Below are 12,377 nucleotides of genomic sequence, written 5' to 3' on the forward strand. Positions count from 1 at the left end.
AAAAGTTTAAAGTGAAAAAGAGAAAATCAAACCTAATATAATTAGGTCAGGGTCACACAAATCAAATCTAATGCGGGCTGCGGGCAACCCGCGGACCCCGCGGGTCAAACCCGCAAAGTCCGCGGGTTAAACGGGGCGGACCCAAAAATATGACATAATCATGGATCATTTAAAAAAATTGGTCCGTAACCCGCCGAACCGCGGGCCCGCAGACCATTCTATGGACCTAGGCCCGTTTATCCACCCCTACTTGTAGAAAGATATGGATAAGCTCCACCTCATATACTTTTCTATAAATAACAAATATTTACTATTAAAAAATTTTAATATATTAATAAATTTAAAAAATATATTTTAAAAAAAGAAAACACTTATGAATTAAGTGATTTGTAAGTGTTTTTTTAACTTATACGAATTAAATAATTCATAAGAGTTATATCAAAATTAATTATCACAAAATTTATCATTTAAATTTATATGTGCATTAAATATACATTAGAAAGTTTACTATTATGTATAACAACATTATTTATTTTATAACATTTATTAACTTAGTTGGTTAGAATATGATATTAATAACACATATTTTTAAATTAAGCTTGGGCCCACAGATCATAAGTTTAAATTCTTACTTAAATTATTAATTTTTAAATTAATTCGTAATACTTTTTTAAAAAAATTAAAAACAAAAACTTTCAAATTGGGCCCACAGATCAGCTCTTGATCCGTATGAGGCTACTCATAGCTGTGCCCATATTAGGTCTGGGTAAACGACTTTTGGTTCTATTCCACTTTTGCTATACCCATTTCCTTTTTTCTAAGCACACTCCTAATTAGTTTTTTTCTATTTTTTATTATCACATATAACTTTTATATCCATAACATTCATACAAAATCATTATTCTGAAATGTAATTTTCTGGAACGATATTTCGATTTTAACATTATCGAAAGTATTTTCTTAAAGAATTTATTTTTAACATTCTAGAAAGTACTTTTCTAAAATATTATTTTGTGTTCCAAAAAAGTACTTTCCAAAATGTTAAAAAAGTAAATTTTTTATCAAAAAATATTTTTTCGGAATGTACTTTCCAAAATGTTAAGAAATTGGTTAAAGTTTAAATTCAAGTGCTTTATTTTGTCTCACATAAATGTTCAACTTTTGTTTTCTTCTATAATTTTTTTATTGTTTTTCTAATCATTAAATTTTTTACCTATCTTCAAGGAGTGATCGAGAGGGGGCGAGCATGGATTCGAGCTCCCTTCTCTTCGAACTTTTTATCTATATACAGTTAATTAGTTTAAAATTATTTTTGTATGTTGTTATTATAATAATAATTAATATTAATTAGTATAAATTTGTGTAAAAATAATTATGTTTGTTGTTTTATTGCAATGATTAAAGAGATAACTAGTGTAAAATTATTTATAAGTTTGTTGTTATTATAACAATAGTTAAGGTTATAATCATTAAATATAAAAATTAGTTTCAATTTTATGTGTAAATATAGTAATTTTTTTAAAAAATTATTATTTATTAAAAATGAGACATTTAAATAATTATAGAGGAAAAAAAATCCAACCCCTTTATAAGATTTCTACTGCATGTCTTCTTATGAGAAACTTAATGCATGTTTTTCCGAGATGATATTTTACGTGGTTATCTCTATATTAAAAACAAAGAGTTATCGCGATTCGCCATTGACCAATAGTTTTACAATATAGTATATAGTAATATGCCTTGAATAATGGATGTGAAGAGTTCAAGAACGGATCTGTCCTACAACTTCCCACTTGCCAGGTCAGTGCCCTTAAGGTAAGGGTAAGGGACCTTAATAAAAGGTTGAACTTGTCCTTTTATTTTATTGGATTTATTTATAGTTGTATTTTCTGCCCAGTTGTGGGGAAGAGGTTTACCTAAGATCAGAGTTTACTCAAATTTGAATTGTTACTCTTTTTACTAATGGGTGTTGTCTTTGGCATCGTTATTATAATCAACTTGGTTAAGGAAATTCATGAGATTCATAAGCATTGGGGGAATATTACTAGGGTTCATGACTGTGAGAAGTTAACCAAGTTGCAGACATTATGGCTAATACATAGATTGCATAATCAACTTAGCGTCATAATTTTTAGTTAGCTCTAGACTTTATTTGTAATGCTCTTGAAGCTTCACCGATCCGCATCCTAACCTATCATGATGATTCAAATGACTAAAATATATTTCTAGTTCCTTACCCTTTTTTTATTATTAAAGTTTGTTTTGATTCTTCATCTTTTAAAAAAAAAATCATTTTAAATGTTTACTCAAATTTGCAGTGTTACCTTTCCGAAGCAATTGAGTATTTTCAATTTTGAATCACCACAATTTTAAACCCTTTTATTGTGATAACATGATAGCCCTCTTTTTTAAAAACAATCTCAAAAGTTAATATTTGCTCAATGAAAAATTCACCATTCCTCCCGTTTCGCTGCCAATTCCCGGACCAAAAAAAGACGAAAACGATGATAGGAACCTACTTAGAATGAATAATATGACGGATAAATCTGAGCAGCAGAATATGATAATATGACGGATAATAAATTCATCATTGCAAGGGAACCTACACTTTTTTTGGGGTCACATTGCCCTTCCCACCCATAATCTCGTAAACTATAATGATGTAGAGACAAGAAAACAGACTTGATTCCTAGAAACAAATACAGTGGTCTACATTAGTTCTCTGCGCCATTAAGAAGCCGCTCCATTACTGTAGGTTCAACATATCTAACTACAACACAATATCCGTCACGAGTTTATCACAATTTCCCTGAGGAACTGCTTCAATGTTCATGACTCATGAAACTTGATAACACAAAATACCTTGACCGAAAAATCGTAACAATGAAACCAACCATATAAAATTAAATCCATTTTAGCCAAGATATCAAAGTGTAGGCAATGATTACCAATACCTGTGCCGCATCTAATGATGGTTCCTCCTCCACAAAACTCCAATCTTCTTCATCATGTTTGTATTTTTCTTCTTAGGTGACTCTCCATCTGTGTCTAATAAATAAGGTGAATTCATCTTGCCAGTAACAGAATTGAAGCTGTTTTCACGTGAGCAGTTTCGGTCGACAAATTTCCCATTATTTCCAGCAGAAAGCATAGAGGCGGCTGCTTCGGCCGCCTTTCTCCACTGATCTGACTGAACTTTCAGTCTCCTTAGTTCGGCTTCCAACTCTGAATTTGCAGCCTGAGCAGCATCTAACTGCTCAGTCACCCGAACCACTCTTTTGTTGCTTTTATCAGCCTCTTCTGTTATGCTGCCAAGTTTTGTCAAAGCCTCTTGCTCTGCCGCCCTTGCTGCTTCAGCTGAAGCAAGGGCTTCATTGGTGATTTTATTCTTCTCCAACTCCTCCTTTATGTCCATCTTGAGCATACTGTTTTCAGCTGCTATATTTTGCAGTTCTGTCTCTCTATCTAATAAATTTTCCTTCAACTCTTCAACATCAGCATCCAATTTTTTTAGCTCTATCACAAGCTCAGATTGCCTTCTAGTAGATTGGTTTTCATTGATCTTGGAATTGAGCTCCATATTCTCACCCGACAAACTAAGCAACTGAGATTCCTTGTCCATCAGGTTTGCCCTTAGCTCCTCAGTATCAGCTTTAGCTCTCCTCAATTCCTCATATAACTCAACCTCTCTCTGACTAGATTCTGACTTTGCGCGTTCCAGTTGTTCAAAAGCACATCTAATCTGTAATGTGCTCTGGATATACTCTTCCTGGTATCTTACCTCCGAAATATCCAATACGGACTTCAACTGCCCCACTTCAGCTTTTGCAGAGATAAGCTCGGCTTTGAGCTGGTTTATTTCCTCATTTTCCTGAGAAGGTTCATTTTCATTGGTTGGAGTTGGACCTAACATACTTTTGTTAGCATTGCTAAGCAAATCAGCCTGAAGTTTACTCACAAGTTCTTCCAATGATTTTGCTTGAGTTCTTGATTGCTCCAACTCAAAAGCTAAAGATTTGTAAGCTTCTGCTGCTTTCATCCCATCGGACCTAAGAGTTTCAACAGTCTGATTTGCTGTTTCCAATTGCATTTGCATTTTACCAACTACTTCCAAAGCCCTGGATTCAGATTCTTTGCAATCACCTACCTCATTTTTTAGCTTTTCTACCAAAGAGAGAGTTTTATCAAGCTCCATCTTCAATTCCTGAATTTCAGCATGAGCTGATTCTGAACTGTTGATCTGAGTAGCTTCAGACCCACATACTCTTTCAAGTTGAATTTTCAATTTCTGTATTTCATTCATGGCAGATGCCAAAGCAGCTGAATCCATTGCCTGTTGCTTTTGGACAGCCTCTAGTTCAGATTGCCATTCTCGATCTCGATCCTGAGAAATTTTGCGGAGCTCTTGAAGCCTCACTTCTTCAGAAGCCGAAAAGTCCAAAAGCTGTTGATGGGATTCCTGCAGCTCTTTCGTCAAGTCTACAAGCTGCTTCTTTGCCTCTTCAGCCTCCTGTTGAGCTTTTCTCTTCCATGACTCAGATGAGTTAAGTTGATCCTTAGCATTCTTCAGATCTTCTTGAAGCCGAGCAATCTGAGATTCCAATTCCTGGACCTTACTAGGTCGTTTCTTCTAGAGGCAGATAATAAAGAGAGAGATCACAAAGTGAATAATAAAAATTACAAACTGGCAATAACATTATAGCATGATGTTTCAGAGTTTATACATATACATATACATATAGGCAATGGATTTATGAAGTGCTTAAATAATTGTATTAAAGATAGGGTAATTTAGCTCCAAACAAGAGTTAACTTCAAATACCTCAGATATTGGACTATGAGGTGACCTGCATTCAATAACCTTTGGACTTCTATCTTTCGGAGTCTTTTTTGCAGCATTTGGAGAGGAGACAGAGTATGCATCAGAGTTTGGTGTCTTCAACTGACGAGCAGTTCGAGGAGTTGCAGGAGATTTCTTTTGGGGCACTTCTGAAGCACCAACTCTGCTTACAGTCAGCCATAAGCAAATTAATATGCACAAACAAATGTAAGAATTTAGAATGTGGATCAAAAAGCATCTTGAGAAAAAACACTGAAGTGGTCAAATCATCCGAATCCATTAATTGGATGAAGATATGCAACGCTAATTTCAAACATCACCATTCAAACAGGTGTTGCTTTCTCAATGATAGATCAGTGACAAATTCAGATATAGCTAAAGTTGAGGCCAAATAACTTTATGATCATGACCTGATAAGAATTGCTAAAGCACAAGAATGATATATTTGTAGCAAGAAATAAAAAGACCTTTCTTCAGATTCATCTTAATACTAATACCTTCACTGTAAAGGCATCCTGATAACAACTGAGTGAAACTAAACTAAAACTTAGGGCTACATGAGCATAATGGATCAGGCAATGAAGTAGAGAAGCATAGAAGATTGCCTCCAGCACAATAAGAACCGGTAAAGGAATTATTTTTCCACCCAGCAACAGAAAAATTACTTTAAAATTTCTTTAAACGACATTCATAATGTGGTAGTTTCGAAGTTTACTAATCAACTTTACAATTAAATAAAATGCTTCCATAATTATTTTTTCATGTTTCATTTTACAAACTAGCAATCCTTTATTTACACATCCAAATCTAATAAAAGAGAGTAATACATCCCTCATTTAGACCCCAGATATAGTTATACAGTCATATAGGTGGCATAGAAAATAGAAAGCAAGAAATCTTAGATAATCCAATATTACCTTGCTTTTGGTGTCTGCATATTATAATCTCCCAAGTCGTAAAGGATACAAAGGAAAACGAAAAGACCACTCCTTTAAACTCCCTGACCCACTATTCCTGCAATAGGAAACTGTGTAAGAATTAAAGACGAAAAGGAATTTGATTTATAACATGACAAAAAAGAAATAGTTCTCAGCAGATGCCCACCACGGATCAGCATTTAACAACAACAAAAAAAAAGTGAAAACCCATAACAAACAAACAGCATATAATCCCTTAAAAGAAACTCCAAGTAAACTAACTCCACTACCACCTACCAAATCAAAAATACCAAAAAAAAGCAAATAAATAAAATCTTGCACCAAAATCCTTAAACAACTACTATCATTAACTCCACTCCAGTGACCGTCAGCATACCACAAACACATAATGCTGCACTAACATTAAATTCCGTAATAATAAATTATTAGGCAAAGTTCACACAGACAGCCAAAGCTTCAAAACACTTTCAAGTTTCAGCATTTCAGAAATAGTTCTTCATTTTTTTTCAGCTCCTCTTCTGCAATGTAACTTAGAAGCCTTGTTGCTATCAGTGAATTTCCAGATTCCTTGCCAAACTTTTCAAAACAAAAGAAGACAGATGAAGCTGAGAAAAGTAGGAACAGTTTTTCATTTTCTGATCCCCTTTTCTTTTACTTTTTAGTTGAGTGAAACTCCAGTTTGGAACAAGACACAAAGTTGAATAGTCCAATGACAGCACAAGAATCTTTGACCTCAGAAACCCAGATCTACATAACATGCACTCTAAAACGGTAAAACCAAATAACTATTAACTAATCCGAAGGCATAGTAACATAAACACGAAGACAGCAGGAACAGAGACCCTGCACCTACCTCAGTAAAAACAAGGTACATGTTGTGTTGCAACCAATAATCTTTTAGCAACAAAAAAAACAAAAATTTTCATCTCAAAACCAGTGCCCCCAGCAAATTGCCAGAAAAAAAATCACAACTTGAGAATGGGACATTCAAAAGACCAAAAAAAAAAAAAACTTGTAAGAGTGAAGTGTGAAATGTTCTTCTTAGGAGAAAGTTAGAGAAGCAAAACAATGAGAAATAAAACAAACACAAACCAACCCGTCAACCAGCAAACCGAGGAACGCTAAACTAAATTACCCTTGAGAAAAAAAATAAAATGTTGTTTGAAAAAATTACTGCATATTGAGAGTGGAACGAAGGAAAAGAAGAAGCAATGTGGAGCAGCAGTAAGAGTTGACGAAAGAGAGTATAGTAATGAGTTATGAGGAGTCTCACCCAAATAGTGTTCAAATGGCAATGTGTGAAGTGTGAAGGGTGAAGTGTGAAGTGTGAAGAGAGGTAAACCCTAGTGTGGGAGGGAAGAGAAGGGAAGGGAAGGGAAGGCATAAGAATAGAAGGTGAGTGAGAGGTTGTTGAGTTGAGTTGAGTTTGGTTTATGTGATGTTGCTCAGTTCCCGAGTTTGTGTCATTGTATTTTCTGTGTCAGAGGCGAAAGTAGGAGCCAACACCAAAAATACGTTTCAAGCCAATAGATCATTAATGACTACGCTCTTTGGCTTCCACGCGCTTCTTTCCACTCCAAGGCTCTTTGATTTCTAAATTATTTTAAATACTTGAATTTGATTTTGAAGTTATTAAAAAATTGAGAATTAAATTGATTTATTTCTAAGAATTTAAGAATTTAATTAAAATTTTTTTAAATTTGAGAATCAAATTAATTTATTTTTAACAATTTGAGAATTAAATTAAAAAAAATTAAATTTAAAAACCAAGTTGAACTATTTAAAATAATTTGAGGATCAAATTGATAATTGAATTTTTTTTTTTGGCTAGTACTCTTCACCATACAACTTTCATTTCTCGGTTCCACCCCTTGCAATAAAATAAATTAATTACTCTTCATTTTTAATGTTGTTATATTTCAATTTCCTTGTCTTATTATCTGAACCTATTTGCACGGGATACATAGTTGATTATTGAATGCTTTTGGAAAGGATGATTTATTTCACCTTGTTCACTAATTTGTCTTATTAGTGTGTCCTCTGTTGTTCGTCTCTCCAGTTTGTATATGTTGATAACTTGATGAAGAGACTACAATGTACGTGCGCATGAATGTATTAACTTAGGATTGCAATTGTCAATGAACAACAATACTAGATTAGATAATAACTGAATTTCTATAATGCAAGTAAAAGATTCTCAGCCCATTTCCTTGCAGCACAAATGAACTTCTATGTTTTCTCTTATTGATTTTCTATCTCTATTCCAACCAATTCAGTCACTTCAAATGTATTTATATTCTTTGGATTTTGGAATAAATTGTTTAATTTCTTACAAATGATATCTTCCTTGTTGATACCAATCTGACACAAGATTTACTGACCTTAAATAAGTTTATTTGCAGCTATAAGTATAAATCCCAATCATGACAGGTTAACTGAAGTGGTGAAGGTGCGCATGCATCCTCCTAGTGCTAGCCGCGTATTACTTCCAGATGGTAGATACATGGCTTATCCTGATCAAGGTGTTCCCGCTGACAGAGCTAGAAGTTTTGATAATCAGAAAAAACTGGCCTTACTTAGAATTGCAGCGTATCCTATATATCCTTATTATTCAGGAACTTATGCACCTAGAAATTGAGTTCTTATACTTTTCTATTGCTTTTTTAATTCCCTAATGGTAGGTATACCTGGAGTTAAAACATCATTGCTTGATGAGTATGGTGTCGCTTGGTCACATATGATATTCCTGGGTTTAGGGAGAGTGATCCTCATCCCAACCGGAATTTCAACTCGTCAGCGATGGATTCTTGGGCTTCACTAAGATATATTCCTGAGAGAATTGCTGGTCGTTCCCCCTTTTGAAAGCTTTTAGTGTTGCTAGTTGCTAGTACTCCTCTTTGTGAAATATACAAATCTAAAATAAGAAAGAATGAATTTATTATTGTGACTATCTGCATTCACTAAATTTATTGGGAAAGAAACTGAAAAAAAAAGTATGTGGATTGTGGTAATGCATCAAATTTTGGTTGCCTTCCTCTTGTGTGAATGTTTTGTTCTCTTTTCTACCTGACAACACCCCCCCCCCCCCCCCCCTAAAAAAGAAGAAGAAGAGGAAGAAACACATTATAAATTCTGATGTGATTCATGATTACCTGAAATTGCAGGTGCCGCAATGTTAGCTCCTATGATTAATCCATATGAACCGCACATGACTAAGAGGAGATTTTATGTATTCGTTAGCACTGACTTTTGTTTCTGTATTGGCAATAGTGAAGTGGATTAATGTCAGCTGGAAAGTGTTGCTAGGTATTCAGTTCAAATTTCCTGTCCATGCTCTTTCAATTGTGAAAATTGTCTGTTACTCAAGAAACTATAGTTATCCAATATATGCATCTTCTTTAAAATTTACTTTATCCAACGGCAACGTATTGAAGCTACTTTTATTAATAAAGAAACTAAAGCCACAAGGCCTTAGTATGTAGTACTATGATAGAAGACGTGTTAATGTGTGCTGGAATATCTTGTATAATCATCATTCTTCTAAATTGTATAGGCCATAATGTGCTATAGCTTCATCTCACCTACATCTGACAGCAAATGTTTTGTTATAATTATAAATGTTAGTCTGTGTTAAAATGCATGTCCTCTTTCCTTTGTCTCTCTTGGTGTAACTGTCATTTGAAGTATGAGTAAAGCTGAATTTTGAATATAAAAATGGGGTTTTGACATTGAAGAACTTCACTTGCAGAGGAAGTGTCAAACAAGAGGCATACTTCTATTGTTGAAGTCCACGTACAGTCAGGCAGAATGTGAATTAGCAGGATTTCTTGGTCATATACACATATGGCAGGTTTGAATACGATCTTCTTTGTGTATTGCTGTTATTATGTTCTGTGTTTTCTATCATTATTTCTACAATATATTCTATTATTAGTTGCCAGATACTACTTATGAGATACATAACATGACCCCTTTATGGTGCATTCCTCTATTCATTTCTGACATTTTTGCAGGCTAAATTGTAGATTTTGGAAGTTATTAAGAATGCATTAAAATAAATAGCATACTTTATTTTTATCAGTAAATAAATAGCATACTTAATTGCATGTCAGTGGTATCTTTTAATAGGAAGGAGTTTTTGTAGAGATTCCATCAACTCGTAGCTCAATTGACACAAGCTGACAAGCCCATCTTCAAGTTTGAGTGTGATGATGTTCACTAATTATAGACACACACACACAAACATTAATGATTCCTCTAAATTGATTCGATCTAAATCTTATGTGTTAAATACATATTTCAAATTTATTATGTATCTCGAGAAAGAAAAGAAAAAAAGCAGAATCATAAAATTATGCTTTTTGTTCTTTCTATTGTAACTAGCTTTTATTTTATTTTATTTACTTGTGTGAATCTTACGTTTGCATTTTCAATTATAAATAAAAACAGGGATTGGACAATAGAGTGGTCCCACCCTGAATGACGGAATACATATCACGGGTATTGCCTTCTAAACGAGCGAGGGCCACTTCTCCTATTTCTATTTCTGTGATGTGTGCCATAGGAAGATTTTTTCCACTCTTTTTGGAATCCCACAAGGTCCCGTTGAACGACAAGAGGAAACTGCATTCGAGGAAAATACGCTTTAAAATCAAATGAGACAATTTTGGTTGTCCCATTTTTATAGTTTAAGGAACATTTTGTTTTATTTTCTGCGTCTAAATAACACGGTATATGTACCAATGTACCTGAAGTGGGGAAAACAAAAGGTATGTGGCGTATTCCTTACGCGTATCAAAATACCAACATCATGTCAACTGAAAAATTCTTCTGTCCTCACGGAGGAAGAACTTTTTCTTTATTCAGCTGGATCATGGCTTTTTAAAAAGTAAAGGAAAGAGAAACAAAATTAAAAAAGAATCGGTTAATATGCTTCCTAGATGTAAAGACCAAAGTAAATACTAGAGGACCAAAAGAGGAGAGAAACAAAATAATAAGGAAAGAAATGAACGAGGAAGTGATAGTAATGATGAAAGTAAAATGCTTTGGTTTTAAGCCTTTTTAACTATCAAAGGACTATAGTCAAGTTATAACAGAGCTTCCCCATCTCAATGAATGTATTTATTTGCATCATTGCATGCATGTTAAATTTTCTCACTGTGTAGTGTGCAATCGAGTCTACGAAAAAATACTGGCCTAAGACCCTTAAAATTGAATTATTGAAATTGGTATTGATATATGATCGCAGAAGAAAGGATTAAACCAGCTTCAAAATGCTGTTTGGTCTTTCCAAGTATTCAAGTAACACTATCTTTTATCTTTTGCTTCTTTAATTTTGGATGCAAGGTTATGGTACCACCTGCATCGGGATGATTTACAAATTGGCAAGAGAAACATTTATTGGAGAAACACGTGCAAACAATTTAGCAAAATAATTTGTTAAGAACTTGACTCAGAATAATTCAAATATCACTGAAATTCCATTAGGCATTAGACATACTAGTATACTACCATGTAGGAAAACTATAGTCATGCCAATCACGTACTTGTTACCATCAAGGTTACTAGCCTTGTAAGTAGACTTGAATAGAAAATATTGTAATCGTATCAAATGATATATAATTTTGTAATGATACCATTAAATTAATATTTCCATATACCATGATAATGCTAATTTTATTTGGAGATCTGTCACAGACAAGAGGAAATTAAATGTCGCTTAGTTGCATGGGATAAAATTTGTTAGCTAAAAAGCATAGGTAGTTTATGGTTCAGAGTTGGATTATATAAAAGCTAACATGATTATATTTTTTGGTAAATATTCACACGTTTAATTACAATAAGTTCAAATAATTTTTGTGTTGGATAAAAAAATTATACTTGAGTTTTATTATTTTTTTTAAAAAAATATTCAAACATAAATCATTTCATTTCAAAATAAATTTTACAAATACTTATCCCACCAGACAAGATATGTGATGAAGCATGTTTATGGTTCCATTTCCGTTGGGAATGGGACCCTTGCTCTGTGATGACTTATGGAAAGCATGTTTATACTTATCCAAACACTACACCATGGTTTATTTTACCAGATTCCTAGCAATAGGTAAAGTTATCCGAGGTGCTACAAAGGTGTTAGAGTTCTCTAATAATTAACTAGTGTAGATATGAAACCTTTATAGTCTGGAAACCTTCCCCAGAAGGTCTCATCAAGTTGAACATACCTCTGGACGTGCAGCTTTTGTTATATGATTCCATTATAACTTAGGTAGCTGCTCAGCAGTTAAAACAGAGTGATGGGGTCTCTTGTGTGGATTTGTTATATGGTGATAATCTTAAATTTTAATTGTATATGATCAATTACGGCATTTTTTAATTGGATTTTTATGTTATTATTCAAAATTACCATTCATAACTATGAAGAATACACATAAATATAGTAGATAATTAATTGTTTTTATGTGAAATTAAGATAAATAAATATAGTATAAATGAGTAGATTTAGTGTTTGAATTAATTTAAAAAGTAGGAAATAATTAATGCACTACTGTTTAAAGAAATAAAAAGTATGCTTGATTGTTTTGTTCTGTTATTACAAC

The 12,377-nt window shown here is 33.4% G+C and overlaps 1 protein-coding gene and 1 long non-coding RNA gene across 3 annotated transcripts; one reads left to right on the forward strand and one right to left on the reverse strand.

The window, feature by feature from the left end:
- Nucleotides 1-2,686: 2,686 nt before the first annotated feature.
- Nucleotides 2,687-7,308, reverse strand: LOC100810346 (interactor of constitutive active ROPs 2, chloroplastic). Of its 2 annotated transcripts, none has more exons than XM_006576946.4 (4): nt 7,052-7,308; nt 5,758-5,854; nt 4,823-5,003; nt 2,687-4,627 (listed from the first exon to the last, which is right to left on the reverse strand). In XM_006576946.4, the coding sequence occupies exons 2-4, from the start codon at nt 5,775-5,777 to the stop codon at nt 2,966-2,968; spliced, it is 1,863 nt and encodes a 620-aa protein (XP_006577009.1). In that variant the 5' UTR covers nt 5,778-5,854; nt 7,052-7,308; the 3' UTR covers nt 2,687-2,965. The 2 variants fall into 2 exon arrangements, with proteins under 2 accessions (XP_006577009.1, XP_003520644.1); XM_003520596.5 differs by having other exon boundaries at nt 2,687-4,630; nt 7,052-7,298.
- Nucleotides 7,309-8,945: 1,637 nt separating this feature from the next.
- Nucleotides 8,946-10,579, forward strand: LOC121174604 (uncharacterized). The gene is made up of 3 exons (XR_005890784.1): nt 8,946-9,084; nt 9,527-9,628; nt 10,228-10,579. It is a non-coding gene; the product is annotated as an uncharacterized lncRNA (long non-coding RNA).
- The last annotated feature ends 1,798 nt before the right edge of the window (nt 10,580-12,377 follow it).

Source organism: Glycine max, chromosome 3, assembly GCF_000004515.6.
Source record: "Glycine max cultivar Williams 82 chromosome 3, Glycine_max_v4.0, whole genome shotgun sequence".
Lineage (NCBI taxonomy): Eukaryota > Viridiplantae > Streptophyta > Magnoliopsida > Fabales > Fabaceae > Glycine > Glycine max.